The following is a 24,824-nucleotide window of genomic DNA, read 5'->3' as shown; positions in this document are numbered from 1 at the left end:
AGTGCTCACTGATTTAGAGGCACAAATGAGCCAGTGCTATAAATAGAAATGAGAGAGAGAGAGAAGCGGGAAGTGAAAAAGAAAGAGGGGGAGGAAACAGGAAGAAGGGAGAAGAGATATGACAGAAGATAGAAAACAATGAGACTGCCAGAATAGAATACTAACATTATTTTACCGAACATACTGTATACTGCCTACTTTTTTAAAACAGAAAGTAAAACAGTAGGAAATATCCCATTTCAAACAGTAGCATGCTTCTGTTCTTAACTGCATTCAATGTGTACTGATAGTGTACTTCAAAACATAAAAGAATATTTAATAAAAACTGTACTTGCAGATAATATATGAATTAAGTGTACTTAAAGAGAGCACACTTTCATGCTTGTTCATGTTTACCTTTGTAAATGCATTTTGTAATAATGTCAAATTATTTTTTTATTAAAAATACATATTTAAAGTACATTTTAAATAAATATAATAATTATTTAAATAATTTTTAGTATTGCTTTTAAGAAGTACACTTAGGTGCTGACTAACATACTAAAGCACATGTAAAGTATTTGATTATAACTGTTATCTGATATTACATTTCAAATCTACTAAATGACTAAGGACAATATAATAATTATGAAATTACATTTAAAGGTGTTCTTCAGTCCCTAATAAGTAGGTAAAAATGCACTCTTAAGTTCAACTAACTGCATTTAAATAACTGCATAAAATCTACATATATTGTCATTTAATTGTAAATAACATGCAGTTTAGTGTTCAGTTCACACTTAAGCATATTTTGTTTTATTACTTCAATTATAAGTAAAAATAATTCTTGTTAAAAACATGCTTAAGTGTACTTTTTAAATTTTTTTACAAGGGATGTGCAGTTACCATGTATTTTCTCCCATTAAATAATGAACTAAATCCCTGGAAATTGAAGGTCAAGTTGAGTGCACTGCATCTACTGTTCTATTGTACTGTGCAATTTGGTAAAAGTAGTCATTTGGGTATTATAGTGTACACAGAAAATGTGCTTACTGTGCACAGTATACATACTGCATACTGCAGAAAGAGAGCATGCTGATATGAACAGAAACAAAGGGAAAGAAGATGGCTTTCACTTAATGAATGCAGCTTGAGATGGACAGAGAAAGACAATAGACAGCTGGCGCCTAGAGTACTAGTTTAATAGGATGAATCTGTCGTTCTGCGTGTCTCGGCCTGATCTCACTGATGTCAGCGCTCAGCTATAAAGTTTCATGCTACAAACTAAACAAGAAAGCAGAGAAAACACTTTGAAGAGTTCTGGAGATCTAGAATAACGGAATGAGATCATTATTACATGCTTTCCTGGAATACTTGATACAGAAAATATGGAAATGTTTTCTTTGTGGTATATTTTCCATAAACCATTTCTGTATTCATTGTTCTAAATTAACACAGTTTAATAAAATAAGCAGCTGAAGGGGCACTACACTGTAAAAAACTGTAAGTAAAACAAAAAATGAGCAGATTTTTTTAAACTAGAAAATAGCATTTAAATCTTTTTACTTCAAAATTTCTCTCCATTTCTTTGTGAAATTTACTTGCTATTTAAGTAGTTTCTGCACCTAATTATTTTCACTGTACAGTGATTTTATCATGTGTAGTTAATGTAGTATAAAAAGTAAAGTAAAGTGTATAAAACCTCTTAACCATGGTAAAAATCTCTGCCTTAAGTGCAACATGCTACAAAACACCATGTACAATAAACAAATGTATAAATAATAATCATAATTTTCATTCATAGCAAAATTTATGATCAACCTTAGAGCGTAAAATACATAGCTTTCTCTGCATAATATTAGAAATACAGCAATATCACATATTCAGTCCGTCATCTCTGAATATCATAATATCTATAACAAAAAAAAAAAAAAAAAAAAATGATTACATGCTAGGTTGTATGAGATTACAAGTATTGTTCATCTTAATACCCAGAATACTTATGTGAAGAACTTATAAAGAAAGTTTCCAAAGCTTTGACCTCAGTTTTTCATTTCGAACAGACAAATGTGTTTGCAAGCACTTTCCGGCGTGCCAGAACTTTTATTAAAAAACTGCCTTTTTAGGTTTTGGATTTTGTCATGAAATGTGGTTGCAGCAAATTTTTCTTTGGCTATATTTACACTTAATTATGACACACACCTGTAACGAAACACCAGGTGAGCGCCGCTGTTAGCAGTTCTGTTTGCTTCTATTTATTTAAGCATTTTGCATTTTATTTAAGTTAAATACAAAAATAAAAATATTTACTGTATATACTTTCTCTCTCTCTCTCTCTCTCTCACACACACACACACACACACACAGTATACTGTTTAAACAATTGCAATCTATAATTCAAAACATTACATACTTCACATTTAAGCTTTGTTACAAATGCTAGTGAGCTTCCTAACTTGGCAAAGTTTAAGAAATCGTATTTGTGCTCCCAGTTTGCAGGTTGTTCGGCAGTTGTAATTCGGCCTTATAAGATTCCTTATTAGCTGTCTTATTAGTTCACATCCTGCACCCCTTGCATATTTGTTTATTAAACATTTTGTCTTATTTAATAATTCGATTATGCTTTCAGCCATCAATAAGACTGCAGTACAATCAGCTCCATTTAACACATTTTATCTCCAAAAAGCACTGAAAATACAAAAAAGTCTGCAGATTCCATCTGGGGCTGCTATGATCCAATTCAGTCAGGATGCTGTCTTAGAAGGAAGCTGCCTATGTTGACTAAAGTCAGTGAGAACAGACCAAGCTTTGGAACAGACGTACACTTCCGAGTGTATTCCTCAGAGTGTATTCTTAGTGATGTTCTCGTAAACCGAATAGAGCTCACATTGTGTTCTCAGTTTCTTAAAGACCGCTATAACTCACTCACACACACACACACACACACACACACACACACACACACACACACACACACACACATTTACAGTAAGAAGGTCTAAAGGTATATAAATCCACAGAGAGGACAAAGAGAGAGATGGATTAACCGATTTTACGATACTGACAGCGCTCCAGACTCATTCTTCCCACTGGTCGCTCTTTTGCGACTAACTTTCTTAGTTGGTCGCACGAGCACATGATTTGGTCGCAATTTTAGTTATTTTTTTGCTACAACGTGGGATTAATCAGTGCATGCTGATGAACTTTTATCATAGTTTATAGTTACAAACGAAAGTGGTTAAAATTCAACCTGGTCTTTTTCTTCAGTATTTGTGATTTGAATTTTGTGAATGGGAGATCCTCTTTTGCTGTGTTATAAGCCAGTCTTCGGATGCTTTCACTTTCAAATTTGCGATCTTGTTGTCACGTTTTGCAAAGAAAGATAATTGTCTGATTTGCTTACATCTATACACATTTCACTTTTTAAGACTAAAATGGTCTTAAATGATGGATTTTTTGTTATTCTTAATTAAAAAGCACAACAACAATAAAACAGTAAGATACAATTTACAAAAAGCATACAAAAAAAAAAAAAAAAAAAAACTAATAACATAAACCACATCATACACCACATACAGACTAATAAACCTACTAATAAATAATTTTTATTTATTAGTGGGTATATAAATAAAACGACTAATAAATAATAAAATATATCGATTGGGTTTTTTATTATACCGGTGCCTTTTCGCTACTTTTAAAACGGTACCAGTGCCTAAACCGATACTTCAAAAAAAAAAAAAAAAAAGGGCCATTATTCATTCACACGCTCCTTGGATGCTCTCGTCTCCCAAGTTGTGCTTCCCTTACTCTAAGGCTAATAAATGTTCATGATATGGGTCATTATTTAATATTAAACCACACATAATGTTTCTGCTGTATCTCTGTCAATCACTCTGATATTTAGTTAAAATGAGGGCTGTCTGTCACTGTCTTTAATCAGTTCTGTGAATGACTGTATGGTCATTCTTTATAAAGTAGCAACAATGTCATTTGTAAAGTACAGTACTGTGAAAAAGTCTCAGGCACATTAGTATTTTCACCCCAAAAAGGGGTTTTAAGCCAGTTATTTATATCTTTTGCTGTAGTGTGTCAGTAGGAAATATTAGTTCACATTTTCAATCATTCATTTTGCCATTAATTTTAATAATAATCTAGTGAGATTTTTGAATGCACAAGCAGTCTGACAACAGCCGGTGCTCCACATGTAGATCTGATCTCACCATCATCGAATCTGTCTGTGATGACATGAAGAAACAGATGAAACTGAGACAAACTAAATGTCTCTGCAGCAAACAGACAGACTACAGCAAAAGATAGAAATAACTGTCCGAACACCATCTTTGGGGTGAAAATACTAACGTGCCTAAGACTTTTGCACAGTAGTGTATGTATAAAGTATATTTAAAGTTTGCGTTCATATGTGTTAAGGGCTAGATTTTCGCTGGAGGAAACAGCTGTGGTGTGATGAGCGGTGAACGGAGCAAAAACTATACAGTAGATAGGAAACCGATTGCTCCCTCGTGACCTTCTGTAAAATGTATTTATGACAAAGAACTGCACAGATACAGATATTCTAACAATCTATCGATAAACACACCTTGTGTCCTCTGTTTCTGTTCAAGTCCGCTCGTGCTGCTCCGCCGCGGTCTGCGGATTGAAGAGCGCGCCGAAAGACGGGGAGGATACCGGTCTGCCGCCGTTTTCATAGAAAATTTAAGGGGACTGACTCTGAGGTGATCGCGAATTTGTGTGCAGTTTATGGAGCTATAGCCCTGTTAAAAAAGCCAGTGACGCCCATGCTTCTTGCGTACATTTCGGAGAACCAGGACAAATATTTCAATCGATCGCTCAGGCATTTAAGAAGCACCGAAATGAGGCACCGAAATCTGCGATCTGACTTGGTTCAGTTCATACCGGTTACATAGGTGGTTTTCAGTACCCAACCCTACTGATAAATTACAGAACGTTTAGCAAATACTGAGGAATCAAATAAAAAAATAAATAGAGCCTCTATAGCATAACATGAGGTAAACAGCAAAGATTACAAACTTTTCAAAATAAAAAACAAAACAAAAAGAAAAGTTAAAACTAAACTTGCTGTCGGTGACGGCAAGTCATAACTTCATTATGCTTTCAGTTTCGTTTGCCGTTTGATGTTTCTCATATGCAACAAAAATGGCTTATGAGTTATGAGTATGAGCAACCGCACACAAAATTTAGTCGCACAGGCAGAAAAAATGGTCGCAAAATGCGACCATGTGTTCACAGTCTGGAGCCCTGAATACTGATTTTGTTTTCTAACTGATTGCATGGGATGCGGATGGCACTAGGTAAAGTTCCAGTTTAACGGTGATGTAATGTCCCAGTTGGTTGGTTTAACAGGCTGCTATATGGATGCTGTGACAGGGATCTAGCTCCATGCTGATTGTTGTCGCAGCGACGGGATTCCAACGTGGATAATTGCTCTAGGAGCTTAGTGATGTAGGCCACCTGCCGGAACAGTTGGCCGTGTATGTGTGTGTGTTTATATGGGGCAGGAGGATGGGATTGTCGGGAAAGCATAGACATGCTAGTTTTGCATCTTTGCCACATGCATTATTGGGCCAAGGTCATGGAAAAGACACTGTCAAACACTTGAAAAATTCATTGGTGAGAAGAGCTAATCCTGTGTTATAATTTTCTCTTAAAAAAAGAGACTCTGTCTAGACGACAGAAACACACACATCCATGCATGCACATGTACACATGCAAGCACACATCCATGCATGCAATCACACGTATGCACATTTGCAAACATGCAAATACTGTATATGCACACAAGCACCCAAGTACGCACACACAGATGCAAATATACACACACATACATACTGTACATGCAAGTTCAAGTATGCAAAAACAATAGAGGCATGCAAATATCCAACACCCAATCCACACAAGCATGCAAACACCCAAACAGATACCTATAGATGAAATATACATGCAAGCACACATACATGCATAAAAGCACATGTATGCACATTTGCAAGCATGTTATTACAACACCCAAGTACACATATGCAAATATACATATACATGTAAGCATATTCTACAGACACACTGAGGCATGCAAAACAACAATGCAAGCAATCAAATGAATGCACACAAACACAGGCATTGGCAATACATCCACACATTCAAACACATTTATAGAAGAAATATACATGCAAGCACAAGTATGCACATTTGCAAATATGCTAATACATGCACACATGTACCCAAGTACATATACACACAGATGCCACCACATGTATGTATACTGGACAGGTACATGTATGTACAGACACACTCAAGCACGCAAAAACAACAATACATGTACACAAGCATGCACACATCCAAACACACACATATAGATAAAATATACATGCACGCATGCATACAAGCACCCATATGCACATTTGCAAGCATGCTAATACATGCACACAAGCACTCACACACAGTACAAGCATGCAAAAACAACAATAAAAGCATGCATGTACATACACATACACAAGTATTACCAATACATCCACACAAGCATGCAAACACCAAAACACACTCAAATTAATGAAATATATATGCAAATACAAGTGCATGCAAGCACACACTTGCAGTTGGAACTTATCATTGACTTTTATTGTTTTTATAAAAATAGTACTACTGATATAGTATATGAGCTACTGTAATTATATTTTTTATACAGAACCCTAAAGCTAACCCTTACAGATAACAATCTGTGTTTTTACATTTTCATTATTTAGCATGTAAAGTAAGCCGTTTTCCTTACGGGAACCATTGGCAGGTCTTCAGGGTGCATGTGATTTCAGGTTTTACTATCATTCTGGGGAGATTTGGTCCCTACAATATAAACAAAAGCTGACCCCCCCCCCCCCCCACACACACACAAATAGTGTTGTCAATCGCACAATGCACAATACACACGGTAAGCATGCTTACTCCACTAAGTGTGTCAGAGGGTTGGGTTTCAATGGATTTAGGGGTTGAAGGTTTCTGTGTATTCTCCTCTTTAATCCAACTATAGTTTTAGCATGTCAGGGGTCAGAATGAGTTTGTGCTTGAATACATGCATGTATGTGTGCAGATGCTGCAGTCAGGTTAGATGATGGTGTCTGATCCTGTCTGTCTGCACTGAAGGAACAGACAGCTGTAAGAGTGTAACAGAATGAGGTTTCTCTCTAATAACATTATTGAGAAAAGAGGAGGAGAGAGAAGAAACAATGGATTAAAGGAGAGATAGACGGGTGCATCTTGAGGAAACAGAATTATGTTAAGCAGAAATGAGTGGCAGTGCAGAGGCCTGTAGAAACAGAGCTGTAATGTGATCTTGGGGAAGAGGGTAACTTTAAACCCCTGTCCTGGAGGTAGCTAATAGAGTCAGACCATCAGACAGAACAGAATTACTGTACTGTAGAAAGTGTCTGAAAGGATTAAGATGTACAATTCGCACAGTACAAATTCAGAGGAATAACTAGTCACTGAAATTTCCAAACTGAACGAGGTCTGTGGATCAAACGCTTGAGTTTGGTTTGAAAACTTACCGGCAACTCAACAGGATAATGCAGTATACAGTAGCTGATATAACTGCATCCAGTACAAAGCATTGAACATTACATAACTGGAATTGTAAAAGCTGCTAGAGTGCTGAGATGAACTCCAGGCTCATTTATGTTGCATAAAAAATGGCAAAGGCTGACAAAAATCAACAGTTATGATCTGATTGGCTGTTACACAACTTCTAGGAGCAAAAGTGGACAGGAAAGTTGAGGTACCAGGTTTCAACAAGAGCTTTCGAGGAACAACTGGTCACTTGACTCCCCAGAGTTTACAAGGTCTGCTGCATCAAATCTTTGAAAAATATGCAAGAGGAAGTTATTAGCAATGTCAGTGAGATGTCTGATTTTCTGGTATAATAATAATAATGATAATATAAAATTTAATAACAGATAAAGTGCAAAACACACACAAAGTTTGGGTTTATAAGATTACTTAAAAATGTTTTTAAAAGATGTTGCTTATCAAAGCTGCATTTTTTGATAGAATAATACTGTAAAAGCAGTAATATTGTTATTTATTATTGCAATTTAAAATAACTTTTCTAATATGTTGATTTCTTATATACTCAAGAAACATTTCCTGTTATTATCGATGTTGAAAACAGTTGTGCTCCTTAATATCTTTGTTGAAATTATATTTTTCATGATTCTTGATAAATATCAATTTCAAAAGTAAAGAATTTATTTGAAATAGAAATCTTTAAATTTTTAGGGTTTATTATTATTGTTTTTCACTTTCTATTTAATATTTACTAAATACATACGTTTATGTTTAATAGAACGTTTATGAAACGTTTAAAACGTTTATGTTTAATGTGTTGTTGCTGAATACAAGTATTAATTTAAAAAATCTTTAATTTTATTTTATTTATTTATTTATTATTTTATTTATAATTTTATATATAATACGAAGAACTATACAAAATATAATGATCATATATATATATATTAAATAACTATTATTTTAAATTATTATATTTAAGTTATATTTGTGCAGTGGCATTTTTGTGATCTAGATTGTTGTACATTAAAACAACTATTTCTAATTAAGTTACATGTCTCTAACTTGAGAATGAATGGCTGTTAAAAGTTGAGCAATTATCCCAACTCACTTTGAATACTGTCACTGTGTGCTATTCTTTGAATGGTACCAATTATCTGTTAACTAAAAATTAAAGAGGTGAGAACAGATTTTTAGCTGCTAACAAAAAGTTTGAATAATGACAAAAACACGAGCTGATTATCGGTCCATCTGTAGTTCTAGGTTATACAGACGAGAAGTGTGAACTAGATTCAGAGCTTCAGGAGCCCACGCCGCTTTATCATTTTACCACCCCTCTTTATTCTCTCTCTGTCATTCTCTTACATACACGCACTTTGTTTTATCTCCCCTTTAATTTATTTTTTATTCTTCGTGTGCCTGGCTTCATAAATCAGATGATGTATTTCCCAAGATGCACTGCGCTGTACAAGCTTCTCTTATGAGGCGTGTGTGTGTGTGTATGTCTTTATTAAGCAGCATTTGTGTATGTCACAGCTCCTGTGAGACGGAGAACAAAAGGAGGCGAGTGTTTATTTCTCTGTCGAGGTGTGAATCTGATATATCGCCACAGATCCTGAATACATGCTGAATAGACAGATTCAAAGCCGTCATACCTGAACGCAGCCGTCTCAGCGTGAACCATAGTTAGATGATCATCGTCTGCGTGATTTTATAAAGTGAACTGATAGAATTGACCCAGATTTTTAATGATGTGTGTGTGTGCAGCAGGAGTTTGTGCTCACAGATCAACAATCCCTGCAGTCTTTGCTTTTAATAAAAGCCCACAAGTTCTTCACTGTAGTTTTAACATGACAAGCGTGCATGTGTGTGTGTGTGTGTGTGAGTTTACAATCTGTCTTCGCTCACAATCTCCCCATTCTTTTTGTGTTTCTGTTTGCATCTGTGCATCACACACACTTTCTACCTGCTTCTGTTTTTGTCTATCAGTCGGTCACTGTTTCTGTCTCTATCACATCTCCTGTCAGAACACTGCCTGCTTTTGTGAAAAAGAAGTGCGCTTAATTGTGTTGAACGCATACAAGTGCTGAACTTCAAAAAAAAGTACATTTAAAAAATAAAAAATAAAACTCTATTTGCGGATACTATAAAATTGAAGGGTTTGTTCACCTAAAAGTAAAAATTCTGTCATTAATTACTCACCCTCATGTAGTTCCAAACCCTTAAGGCCTTCGATCATCTTCGGAACACAAATTAAGATATTTTTGATGAAATCCGAGAGCCCTTCATAGACAGCAACACAACTGACATGTTCAAGGCAGAATTGTAGTAAGGAGATCATTAAAATACTCCATGTGACATCAGTGGTTCAACCTTAATTTTAGGAATATACTTTTTTGCACAAAGAGAACAAAAATAATGACTTTATACAACAATTCTTCTCTTCTATGTCAGTTTTTGACGGACTTTCACATAAGTACCAAGACACATGCTTGTGAATTCGTCAGCTTGTAAACAAATTCTTTGCACACAAAAATTATTCTCGTAGCTTCATAACATTACGGTCGAACCACTGATTTCACATGGATTGTAATAACGTCTTCATGTTTCTGGGCCTGAAAAAATTTAAATTACATTGCTGTCTATGGAAGGTCAGAAAGCTCTCGGATTTCATCAAAATATATTAATTTGTTTTCCCATGATGAATGAAGGTCTTTTGGGTTTGGAACGACATGAGGGCAAGTAATTAATGACAGAAATAAACCAAGAGAATACTTTTTTGACCATTTATTAACACTTAAGTATCCATTTACAGTATGCTGAAGTGTGTTTCTTTTTCACAAGGGTGTCTCTGTCTCTCTGTCTGCAGGAGAATCCATACCTCTGCAGTGATGAATGTGACGCGTCTAACCCTGACCTGGCTCACCCGCCGCAGCTGATGCAGGACCGCGAGCGCAGCGGCCTCCTCACTTACTGGCAGACGGTCACGTGGCGGCGGTATCCCGAGCCTCTTCAGGCCAACATCACCTTGTCCTGGAACAAAACCCTCGAACTCACCGACGACATTCAGATCACCTTCGAATACGGCCGGCCCACCGTCATGGTGCTGGAGAAGTCGCTCAATTTCGGCCGCACATGGCAGCCCTTCCAGTACTACGCCGACGACTGCGTGGATGCGTTCAAAATGGCGCCGAGACGAGCGCGCGATCTGACCGCGGCAAACGTCACGCACGTCATCTGCACAGAGCAATACTCACGCTGGGTCGGGTCCAAGAACGAGAAGGTGGTGCGCTTCGAGGTGCGTTCCCGCTTCACCATCTTCGCCGGCCCGAGGCTGCTGAACATGGAAGGCCTGTACACGCGGATGGAGAGCATGAAGGGTTTACGAGATTTCTTCACGTTCACCAATCTCAGGCTCCGCCTCCTCAGGCCTGCTCTCGGAGGAACGTACGTCCAGAGAGACAACCTGATGAAATACTTCTACGCCATTTCTAACGTGGAGGTGCTGGCCAGGTGAGAACACACAAACAACAGCAGTAAAATACCAGCGTTAAAGGGTTAGTTCACCCACAAATTAAAATTCTGTCATAAATGACCTAACATCATGTTGTTCCAAACCCGTAAGACATTCGTTCATCTTCAGAACACATTTTTTTGATGCAATCTGAGAGCTCTGACCCTTCATAGAAAGCAACACAACTGTAATGTTCCCAGGTCCAGAAACGAAGCAAGGACATCAGTAAAATAGTCCATGTGACATACAATGCTAAAAGAATACTTTTTATGCGCAAAGAAAACAAAAATAACAACTTTATTCAACAACTCTTCTCCTCCTCATCCAATCTGCAGCAGCGTGCACCAGTGTTGGACTGAGTCCCAAAACACATTTGTAGCCAATCAGCAGTAAAGGGCGTGTCTAGTAATGTTAGAGAGAATTTGATTGCACAGGATTGATATTAGCAGATCGATTATAGATAGAGAGAGATGGCAGATTAAAAAAGAGGAAAATATCGGAAGAACAAAACATTAAAAAAGTGGTTACAATCAAGCAAGAGGTAGGACCCACGTAAATATCAGTGCAGCTTTCCAGAGGTGCGGGAAGGCTTGGAAGTGGATGCCGAGTTTGTGTTGTTTTTTCTTCTTGATAGGTAAGTAATGTTGAATTTGCTTTGTTTCACAAGACTTATCTGTGTTGGCTTTTGTTTGAATATGCTTGTGTGGCATATTCGCATGTTCGTGATCGTGGTTGCCATGGTTGTGTAAGTACGTGTGGGGGAAAAGATAACGTGTGGGGGATATAAGATACTTGTTTTGGTGCTTTCAGATATCAACATTGTTTGGAAAAATTTGCTTAGTGCACCTTTAATGCTTTTGTAGGTACAATGTTAAAAAAGTAACTTGAAAAAGTAAATGAATGTATGAATATTCTGAATATTGATATTCTGAATATTGAATAATGATATTCTGAATTTAAAATTTAAATTCTTATTTTTAATTAATATTTGATTATTTGAAAAAAAAAAGAAAATTATATATATAAGGGTTGATATTATATATATATCCAAAACAAAAACAATTCATACACCATAAATAAAACAAAAATAATAAAAAATTACAGTCAAACAAAATTTATTCAGACACCTTTAAAATTTCTCACATTATCACAGTTTATTCACTATAGTTTAGACAATGGTAATAAAATATGACAAGAACTCAGAGTTAAACTGTGTCAGAACAGATTAATCTTGATAATGTCAGATAACTTTGATAGAAAGGTATGTAAAGGATTGCAATCAACCAAAAATTATTCAGCTGTTAAATTTAAGTACACAATTAGATAATACACAATTTAGGTCAACCAATTACCAAGCAATGCTTAATTTTGTTTCTGTTTATTTTACTTTATTTTATATTTAAAAAATAATAATAATTATGCAACCCACTATTCCCGTCACGTCCAGACAGAAATGATTACTGTTTGTTCACTTACTCGGTATTAGATGATGACTAATCTACCCCATGCTATCAGTGTGAGTTAAGCGACTCTACTGAATCAGGCCAATTATTATCCATAAAGCATTTGGAGCAACTCATCTAATCAGATTGTGTTGTGTATTATTATAGGGCAAACAGATGCTTGTTATTACAGGGCATGTTATCATAACCAATAACTATTAAAACTATCAGGAGGCGAACAAATGATCTGCAATAATGCTTGAGTCATTACTGGTTCAGATATCGACTGTCGTAATGATATAAATGAGACTCTGGGGTCTATCACAGGTCTGGGCTGTAACTGCAGTGACTGACAATTTGTTAACAATAACCCTGTCTTACATATCCAACCATGACATGATGGCTACTGTGTGAAAGGAATAGTTTACATTTATAATTAAATTCTGTCTGAATATTTACACATAATATTTGCTTCTATACATACAGACTTTGCCAACTAACACTTTGGCCTGAAAAAAAATTAATTAAATAAATAAATAAATATAAATAATAAATAAATAAAGTATAAAATAATATACTTTCTCTCTCTCTCTAAAATATGTAAATAAAAAAATATAAAAACATCTTACCATATCTTCTGACTAAAGTTAACTAAATTAACTAAAATTAAAACATAAAAAACATATTTCATTAAATAAAATAAATTAAATTTACCTGAAATAAAATGTAAAGAAATAAAAACAACAACCCTTACACTTTCAACATTTATCGTTTTTGTTTAAGTACTAAAATAACTAAAAACTATAACTGAAATAAAAATTAGACAAATAGACAAAAATTAGACGAAACAAAAAGAATTAGACTAATAAAATACCAATTAAAATGACAAAAACATAAAAAAAGAACACAATTTTAAAATTAATTAAAAAAACAGAAAATATTAAAATAAAAGCAAATGTAAATAAATAAATAAATAGTATCTTAACTACACAAAAATAACAGCTTCAGGAGAAAAATACTACAAAACTGTAAAAATAGGACCTCTACGTCTGATGTCTGATATGAAACCACATCACAGACAGACAACAGAGAACATTAATGAATGCAGAAGAACATGTGTCAGATCACAGCGCACACAGAGCGATGCCTATGGGCCGCCCAGATCCATCTCCTCAAATCTCAAATCCTCTCCTGTTTCCTGCACTGATGCTGGGCTAAAATCTGAGGACTGGATTTAATTATGCTAAAATGTGGAAATCAAAACTGAGAGTACCGGCTCTTTCCATGAAGAGGGCACAACGGGATGTCCTGTTGTACTTTTAAAGCATTAGGAGCACAAATCTCATGTCAAATCACATATAAATGCACTTTATATGATTGATAAACTACCATATACCATAAATTTAATGTAGCATGACAAATAGCTCATTTTAAACACACTATTAAGACTATTAAATCACCTTTTAAATGCAGATTCTGGCCTGTCCAGCCATAGTCATAATTTACATATTTAATTGATTGTATTAATATATAATAATATACAAAATTAATGTTCATCAATAACTACAAACAGAACACAAGTCATTGTACTGAAAATAAATATGATTAAATAATGATGAAAAATGTTAGTTTTATCAATTAAAATATTAATATAAATAATATTAAATAATAATTGTCATTATGTTATTATTAGCATTATTGTTAACCCTGTAATCAAGTTGTTGTAATAAATAAGTAAATAAATAAATAAAGTTAAGAATTTCCTGTCAGTAATGTTCCTTTTTAAAGAAAGTATTTACATTTAACAAATTTAAATATAACTAAAATTTAAAGTTATTTAGGCCAAAATTTGTATCCTGTTCATGAAATGTGGCAACTACAATCTTACTGTATTAGGTATTCATATTAGCCAAAATCTTTATTAAGTGAACATGAAAGCATCTGTCTGTGGTGTTAGATCACACTCAGATCTATATTACGGTCTCAGTATATATGATTAGTACATGAATACTGAGAGTACATGTTTATTGTAAGATTTATGGATTGTCAGAGCGGATTTAGACATCTGTATTAAGATACACTTCACTGCACTTGACTTTCACTCATACTATCAAGCGCGACACACACACGCACGCACGCGCGCATCTTTTGCTGTGACGTACAGTACCTGTTTCTTTACGGACTGCTGCTGAGGTTGCAAACCGCCGTGATGAATCTGACATACGTTTAGTTGCATTTAAAGACACACACGCACACGCACGCACACTATACACAAAGTATGAAGTATAATCCTGACATGTACAGAACAGTTCTACATGACAGTGACTGATGACGTGTGTGTGTCACTGGTGAGATGTTTCCTGTAGTATTCAGTCATAAATAGAGGCATTTAAACACAGTGATGCACGTACCCACACACACACACACACACACACACACACACCCTTGGTAACACAATCTGATGATCAATAAGTTATTCTTAGGCTGAGACTGGGTAAGATACGGCTGACGGCTCTCTATCGATCACAACAAGTGTGTGTGTGTGTTGTGTTTTCTTAAGCAGCCTGTAGTGTATGTGTGTGTTTTGTGTGAGCGAGTGCATGTAATAGGAGCCAGAACAGTTTTATCCTCAAGGTTTTCCTGGTTTTCCATTTTGGTCTTGTGCTGATTAAAGGAATCATTTACAAAAAAATAAAAAATAAAAATCCAGATAATATAATTCTGTCATTTACTCACCCTTATGTCTAATACAAAAAGTACTTTTCTATGTAATAGTTTATTATTATTATTATTATTATTATTATTATTAATCCTGTTTACCAAGTTATTGGGTGGATAGATGGATAAATGTTGTTGTTATTATTATTATATGGGAAATATATGTCCATTAATAACTACAAACAGAAAACACATTTTGTTAAAAAACATTTTTTTAAATAATAATAATATAAAATAATAAAATAAAAGTATTATATATATAATTATATTAATATAAACAATATCAAATAATAATGTTTAAAATATTATTATTATTTATTACACAAATAATAATAGTTATTATTATTATATTTTTTTTGTGAACAATTTTATTTCTGGTGGCTGCCAAGGCAACATTAAGTAAAACAATAACTATAACTAAATAATCAGATAAACTAATGTACAGATAAGCTAAAAGTACAGTCAGCTGGTTATCACAAATTTAACAAGATCAGGTATCTCGTATCACCCTGAAGGGATTTCTTCTGCACTAATCAGCAGCTGACTTACTTTATTTTGCTTGTTACACGGATGCTTACCAAACAAATAGATAAATGCACATGAAACATTGATTTGAGTTGTAATTATTATTTTATGCAACACCAAAAAGTATGTGGAACGAAATAAGACAAAACTACCACAGCTACTGTATGTAGGAAATCAATTCAATTATGCAGCCTAGTGTCAGGATACATAAATATTTAACAGCAGAATGCTGTGACTGACCAATCAAAATACAGTATTTCAGAATGTCATGTAATAAAAACTGTATTTCACACTGATCAGCACAAAACTGAGAAGCTTTTAATGTGTTTTTTCTGAGAAAATGTGTAATATCTGTAATGAGGAGGAGACCAGAGGATTTAGATGAAGCTTCAGTGACCTTCAGGAGTTTCTGAGGTGATTTAGTTAGAAGAAAAGAGAGCAAACATTATCTTAAAGAAGACATATCATACACTTTTCCCTGAAATATTGCGTCTTACACACATCTTTGTCCCCTGATGTCCACTCACTGTACGTCACTCAAGCTTCTCACACCAGAAACAAAATTACGTTTATCATGACTGTTCCCCTCTAACTGTTTTTGCTACTGTGCCTTTAAGACGTTTATATGTAAATGACTGACTTACTTCTGTGTACAGGTGTAGTTTACATGGCAGGTCAATAAATTCAGAATGTAAGGGTCAGATATTATGTTAATGTAGGCAGACATTTTGTAATAAAAGGCGGTCATATTGTCATAAATATGAACATTTTAGAATGATTTTAGCTTCAGTGACTCATATGGATAGATAATAGATGGAGTTTTGTCACCTAGTCTATCAAATTTTTATTTAAAAAGGATCAGAAATGTCATATAATAGTGATGCACCGAAATTAATTTTTTACTGATTCACCAAAACTTAAATTATTATTTTTTCTTTAACAGAAAAATTAAAATAAAGTTTATTTAATAATACATTAATCAAATTGGTTTAATAATCAACACTGAGTCAAAACTGAGTCATATATAAAGATTTAATTGCACAAAAGGCAGGATTTCATATCTAATTTTTAAATTATATATTGATTTGTTGTTAAAATAAAAACGTTTAAATGGTGGCTATAATAAAAACTTGTTTCCATGACAGATTTATTCAGATATAAATTATATAATGAATAAACTAATCCAATTTGTTTAAAAAGCAACACTGAAATAAATAAATAAAAATATATATATAAAATTATATATAAAAGTGTAAATGCACATATCACAGATTTTTATGTCAGCATTTTAATTATATTTGTTTATATTCATTTTAATTATATTAATTATATTTTTTGTTGTTGAAATAAATATTTGAATTAAATACTTATTTAAATACTTGTTTTCATGACAGTCTGATTGTTTGATTAATTCAAACAAAGAATGAATACAACAGGTTAAGTAAAAATGTAACAAATATGTAATTTACATAGCAAAAAAAAAAAACATTTTCTAGCTAACTAACAAAATTATGGTCATTGAATGGCAATATGTTATGAATAACGCTATGTTTAAAAATATAATAAATGTATAATACAGTGCATGTATCTAGAAAAAAATAATTTCAGCTAACTAACAATATTATAGTAATTGAATGTAATGGATAATATTACGTGATATTGTTTAAAAGCTGTTTTATTGACGTCTTTCTGCAGTTGCAATGCATCATTGGAGAAGAACAAATTAAGTACAAATGTTTTGGTAAAAAAAAAAAAAATCTGTCAAATCTGGCTGAAAAAAATTCAGTCTTGGCATGATGTAAAGTTTGTAACAGGATCAAGATCAAGCTGAATTATTCAATTGCTGTAGTCCTTTTTACATTAATTAACATTGTTGAATCAAGAGCACCTAAATATTTCAAGAGCCAACACTTGATGCAGAGTAACATATATATATATATATATATATATATATATATATATGTGTGTGTGTGTGTGTGTGTGTGTGTGTGTGTGTGTGTGTGTGTGTGTGTGTGTGTGTCTGTGACAGCTACAGGTTTCCAATGAATAATCTGTGCTCTCAAAGCTCTGGAGGGCTGACTGGTGTCAGTACATGAGAGATCACACACACACACACTCACTCCGCAGCTGCTACAGGCGTAACACGGTGTGACTTTGTGAAAAGCCAGGATGTCTGTCTCTGTGAGTTAGAACTATAGCTGGGTGCCGTCCTCCCCCTGAAGGGCGTAAGAAGAGAGAGCATGTGGAGATTGTGTTAACTGTGTGCGGTCGACCCCTAGAGAGACTGCATTAAAGAATTCTCACAGGAAGTGCCGCAGCAGATTCCACCAGACAGGGATTGATAGAGTTGTGAAGGAACTCAGAAATCAAAACTTTACAAAGACTGCAGCATACAAACTGTCAGATGCATTACAGCATGTCAAGGTCACACTTTAGCCCAAAATCAGAATGAAAATAAAAATATATTTTGCTTAAAAACATTAAGTGTATTTTTAATAACATTACAATTACAACATTAAACATTTCCCCCAAAACTGATCTGCTACTACTGTAAGTCAGTCAGAAATACTGTGTGTTGTTAACAGCATCATTCATTGCAGGTCAAGTCAGTCAAAATGTCTACTTCAGGTAGTGAAACAGCAAAGTAAGCTCCCCTGAGCCGCGACTCCCCTGGGTCTCCTGATTTTATTGCATGCCTCCTAACCTTCTTAACATTTAGCAATCTGGAAGATTTTTTTTGTTGATTGCGTTTATTTAATTGTGCAGCATTTGCAATGCAAAAATTACATAAGCACATTTCCGATTTATCGAATTATACTGAATATAAAGCAGGTACAATTTTGCATGTGCATATATAATGCATACCAGGGTTATTAACAACAAAGTTAATTGAAATAAAAAACACTAACTGAAATAAAATATATATAATATTTAATTGCAGCTACATTTCTCATTTTCATTTAATTTGATGTAGTGTATTAGAATATCAAAAACTAAAACTGAAATAAAAATTAATTAAAAAATATATATACAATAAAATAATAAAAAGAGAAAAACAATATATTACAAAAAATTTAAAACTAAAATAAAAATGTAATGTACTAAAATAGCACAAACTAAAACTGAAATAAAAATATATAGACAAAAAAAATACTAAAAAGAAGAAAAGAAAATTACTAAAATAAAATCCAAAATGGAAAATATAAAAATAAAAATAAAAACGTAACTAATTCAACCTATTAATAAAATCATTTAAAACTAAATAATTAATAAAAATAGATAAAACTAAATTGAAAAAATGCAAAAAAGAAAGTTATACAAACAAAAAATAAATAATTAAAGTTACAAACAAAAATAACTAAATTACTAAGTCTTTAACTAAAATAAAATAAAAAAATATATAAAAATAAAAACAAAATCAAATTAATAATAAAAATAGCTACAACTAAAACTATTAATAAACTAAAACAAAACTTAAAAAAATAGAAAAAAACAATACAGTCAAAGTAGTAATTATCAATATAAAAAGTATATATATATACTAGGTATATATTATGTTTATATATATTAGGTTTATATATATTAGGTTTATATATATATATATATATATATATATATATATATATATATATATATATATACAAAAAAATAAAATAAATGAATATTAGATGAAAAAAAAAAACAACAACAAAACTATTATTAAAAAATATAATAGTGTCTGAATGATACTAAAGTAACACTTATGCATACACTGAAGTCCTGCACTATTTTTATACTCCCAGTCCGTTTCTGGACTACACTAGTCAATGCCTGATAACTTCAGAGAGCTTGTAGTATGTTTAAATTAGTAATAATTCAGAGAGAAAGCAGCACTTCCTCACATCTTCAAAGGTGCATCAAAGGAGAAAAGAAGTGTGAGTGAGAGGGAAAGACGATGCAGGAGAGAGGCATCAGTGCAGACGGAGTGATTTATGCTCCCACATCGACGGCTGATTTGATAATCAGTGTATTCTGCCTCCGCCGCCTCCCAACTCACTGTCAGCACTTTTCTCAAATCTTTTCCTCATCCATCGCTTCTCCTCCCTGTGTCTTTTTAATGCAGTTATTTTCCTGAGGAGAACTCCTTCAATTTTTTAATGAACAAACAAAGTAAAACAAACAAACAAGTTTCAAGTCCCATGTCTCTCATTTTCCATCTCTACATCACCGTATGCCTCCTTCTCTTTAGCAATCCCGTATTTACTCTCTTTATTTCTCAAGAGAACCACTTAGAGAGAGAGAGAGAGAGAGAGAGAGAGAGAGAGATGGAAGGAGTGAGGATGTCCTTGGAAACAGTCTGCTTTCACAGATGCTGAAACATTGGCATACTCAGAGCTTTCACACTCTTTAGCAGCATATTTCTGAAGTGCTGCACTACACACTCTGTTACTATAAACACTCACTCTATATATCACAAACGTTTACTATATATCACGTTCAGTTTACGAGTGTGAATTTGAACTGAACTGGCAACCCTACACGTGAAGCTGAAATGGAATTTGAACTGACTAAACTAATAAAAATTACCATAGGTAATACTTCCTGGATCCATTAAATACAATGATACATTAAAAAAAAAAAGTATATATATATATATATATATATATATATATAAAAGCATATAATATATACACTAAATTCAAATTTCTATTGATAATATTACAAACTGATATCTATCCATCCATCGTTCTATGTATCTTTTTATCCTTTGTGTTATCCATTTATCTATCCATCCATCCATCCATTTTAGGCATACTTTTATCTATCCATCATTGTTATATGCGTCCTTTTATCCCTTGTTTCATCCATCCATCATTATTCTATTACCCTTTTATCCATCTTTTCATCCATCCATTCATTATTGTTCTATGCATCCTTTTATCCATTGTTTCATTTATCTAATTATCTATCCATCCATCCACCCATAGTTTATTCTATGCATCCTTTTATCCATCTTTTCATCCATCTATCCAACGTTCTGTGCATCCTTTTTTCATCATTTCATTTTTCCATTCATCCATCCATCCTTCGTTCTGTGAACCATTTTATCCATCGTTTCATCCATTCATCCATCGCTCTGTGCATCTTTTTTCCATTCATCCATCCATCCACCCATCCTTCGATCTGTGCACCATTTTATCCATCGTTTCATCCATCCATCCATCCATTACTCTGTGCATCCTTTTTTCCATCATTTCATTTTTCCATTCATCCATCCATCCACTCATCCTTCGATCTGTGCAATATTTTATCCATTGTTTCATCCATGCATCCCCCATCCATTCATTATTCATTCATCGTTTCATCCATTCATCCATCCATCTATTTAACAAAACAAAATGATTTAATTTTAACAAAATTAAATAAAAATGCAATATATATATATATATATATATATATATATATATATATAAACTAATTCAAACTCTAATCATTCTATGTATCTTTTTTATCCATTGTTTTAGCCACCCATCCATGAGGCTTTTTTTAGGAATAAAAGCTTCATCAAGCCAACATTCAAAGTTTGTTTAGACAAACCTGCTTTTCTATGAAAACAATTAGTTACATAAATTTCACTGAATTTCAATGCATATTTCTTTCTACATACTTAAAAATGTATATTGCAATTCCACATCATGTTTACAGAATTAAATTCTCAATTCAGTTTTAACCAGTGCACAGCTCTGCTGTCTTCAGGACCTGCTACTATATGATCTACTTTATAAAGAAAACTGATTAAATTCATTACAGAATTACTATACACTGTAGATACAGTATACATAACAGTATATCATATACATTATTCTATATTTACCTCTAGAGTGAAAGAACTCATGCAGGAAGGCATAAATGTTAGCAAACAGAAAGCGGATGATGAAGAGAAAATGGATGTTAGAAGCAGGTACTGAAAATTGAATTATTAGGCCTCTTCTCGCTCAGGATTTAAGTTATTATGCAGTAATGTTTAAGTGTGTGTTTGTTTCCTTCTTCCTAAATGGTTTTTTAATGCAGTGACCAGGAAGGAAACATAGTGAAGAAGAGTCCAGAATTTAATAATCTTTTATTGCATGTGTATGTACTATAAAAAAAGCAGTAAACAGTGTTTATGTGTGGAGAAAAAAAAAGAGAGAACTATTAAACTGTGCTAAGATCTTCATTGTATCTATCTATCTATCTATCTATCTATCTATCTATCTATCTATCTATCTATCTATCTATCTATCTATCTATCTATCTATCTATCTATCTATCTATCTATCTATCTATCTATCTATCTATCTATCTATCTGTTAACGCTCTTTTTCAACGCTGAAGATGTACGCAGAATGTCCAAGCTGCTCTTTTTCATTCAATGAAAGTGGATGGGGACCTTCATAAAGTGTGCTATATATTATGTGATGAACATAAATTTAACAGAAATGTAGAAATTTATGCCTGATAGTTAGCAAGTCGTATATTTGCTTGTGTTCCATTTTAAAATACTTCATTGACAACAAATGACATTGGTTTTCACATGTCATGTGACCAGTTACTGTGCAAAATGTGACTTTGAATGAGACTTGAGCGCTGCTGTAGATGTTCAATGAATAATGGCTTCAGTTTTGGCCTGTTCCTCAGAACAAGGTAGTGTATGACTTTGGAGAGACTTTGAATATTGCGCACAAGTTGTGTGGATGACTTTTACAGTGATTTTTTGTATGGAAAACACAAAATTCACTTCCCTGGTATGGAAAATGAAAAGCTCAGACATTCAATCCAACATTGTTACATAGAAGGAAGAAAATAGTTACATTTTTGACTAAAATGATCAGATTTTTATTGAAATGAACACTTCTAAAGCAGCGGATGGCCAAAAATACAGAAGAAAACCTCACTAACTAAACCTGCTGCATTTCTCTCCTTTACCGCCCTCCATCTCGCTCTCAGTCTTTGCGTGTTGAAGAAGCTTTGAGGAGACATTCTTTGTGTGTGTAGAAGGCCATGCTTTCTCTGTTTGTAATCTATTTTCCCCTACACGCACTTAAAAACCTAGTTTGTGCACTGAATCTAGCTTGGATCTCTGGCATACACTCACACACAAGTTCACGTTTTCTGCTGCAGTCTATGTAAATTATTCACTTTCTGCTGTGCAGTGAGACGCCCCACTGAAACCACACGCTGCGACATGCAGAAAAATACTAGCTGCTATAGTATTCACAAAAACACACACATGCAGCAAATATAGCATTATCTGTTACACGTAAACGATAAAAAGAGCAGAACATTTTTAACCTGTAACACACACACATACAGTTGCGTTGGGTTGAAGGTCATCTCTAAAAGCTCTGTCTGAACTCCTCTGGGGTCTGTGCATGACAAGTGACCTTGTGACCTTATGCTTTTACTGTACTGCATTATGGGTATTGACTGTGTCTTGGGTGGGAGTGAGTTTGTAGTAAGTCTCACGCATACGTACACAATGTAGTCAAGCGGAAACTCTCATAAATTAGTCTGCTATGCTCTACTCACTTGTAGTCATAGCAGTATTTAAATTACTGACAAAGTAGCCTTTAAAAAGTTAGCTACACAAAAAGCTATAAAGTAAGTAATTGTTTGATTGTACATGTTTAAAGTTAAGTTGAAATGCTGTTTACTTTTTTATTTCATAACATAACATATCTAGGAGTAAAAATTGATATTTTGAGAGTAAAAGTTAGGAGAGACTAAATTTTATCCAGAAGAAAATTTATCAGATGGTGAAAAGTAGTAGAAAAGAAGTAGTAAATGGAGAGTAAAAAAATAAATTTTTAATAAAAGGTTAAAGCTAAATTTTTTTCCCTTTCCAATTACGCAGATCAATGAATTGTTCATGATGAAAAACCTTTAAGAAGTATAGAATTGAGTTTGATTTTGACTTCATGTTTAAATATATAACTACTTTATATACACTGTTCAAAAGTTTGTTCAAAAGTTTTTTTTTTTGAAGGAAATTAATCATTTTATTTATCCAGGATGCATTAAATTCATTAAAAGTGATACTAAATGCATTTATAATGTTACAAAACATTTCTGTTTGTAGAAAAATATGAAACAGCACAACTGTTTTCAACACTGATAATAATAAAAAATGTTTGTTGAGCAGCTAATCAGCATATTAGAATGATTTCTGAAGGATCTTGTGACACTGAAGACTAGAGTAATGATGCTGAAAATTCAGCTTTGATCACATGAATAAATACAAATATATTACAATAGAAACACTTATTTTGAAAGTGTAATAATATTTCACAATATTACTATTTTGACTCTATTTTTTTATTTAATAAATGCAGCCTTGGTGAGCAGAAGAGACTTCTTTCATTAACATTAAAGCACTTTTGAACAGTTGTGTATATAAGCAGTATTTTGTTATTCCTGAAACGCTATGCAAGAATCTGAATGCAGATGCTACACAGGCTCAGTTTTGTGCGTTTTCTCTCTCAAAAACAACAAAAAAACTCAATAAACAATCACATAAATAAACCTTCTGCGGCATTCAGTTTCTCTTTCACTTCAACCACTGACACTGCAGAGCAACAATTCGAGCAGAATCCACAATTAGTTACAGTCAACATGTTCTGAGCAGTTACCTGAATACCAACACAAAAAACTAAAGCCTAATAACAGGAATCTCTATGAGCACTGAGATGTGTCACCGTCACACTAACACAACAAAACACGTCATGTACAGTAGACACTACTGAAAAATGCAGTTAAGCGTGTGAGCAACTGGCCTGAACGGGAAAAATGTGTGGATAGACAGAAGAAAGGATGGGAATGAGTGTGGCTGGAGTTTGAATGAGTGGGAGTTGAAGGAATCGCGGAGGGAATACCACTCTCACTGAAGCGTGACTGAAGAGCAAACCAGACAGAGAGGAAGAGAGAGAGAGAGAGAGAGAGAGTTTAGAGTGTGAAAAGCAGCGGCAACACTGAGAATGATGTATTGATTTTGTTTTTTTGGAAGTGGAATGAAACAAAAAGTAACGGTTGAATCA

At 33.6% G+C, this 24,824-nt stretch overlaps 1 protein-coding gene across 4 annotated transcripts in view; it reads left to right on the top strand.

Moving 5' to 3' along the window:
- The window catches only part of LOC109083188 (bromodomain-containing protein 4), a 55,927-nt gene that overhangs the window by 9,037 nt on the left and 22,066 nt on the right, over positions 1 to 24,824 (top strand). For all 4 annotated transcript variants that reach the window (XM_042747823.1, XM_042747824.1, XM_042747821.1 and 1 more), the window contains one exon: positions 10,442 to 11,085. In XM_042747823.1, coding sequence (XP_042603757.1) covers positions 10,442 to 11,085 — 644 coding nt within the window. The remainder of the gene's footprint in view (positions 1 to 10,441; positions 11,086 to 24,824) is intronic.

This window comes from Cyprinus carpio, chromosome B21 (assembly GCF_018340385.1).
Source record: "Cyprinus carpio isolate SPL01 chromosome B21, ASM1834038v1, whole genome shotgun sequence".
Lineage (NCBI taxonomy): Eukaryota > Metazoa > Chordata > Actinopteri > Cypriniformes > Cyprinidae > Cyprinus > Cyprinus carpio.
This window is presented reverse-complemented; position numbering and strand designations above follow the sequence as displayed.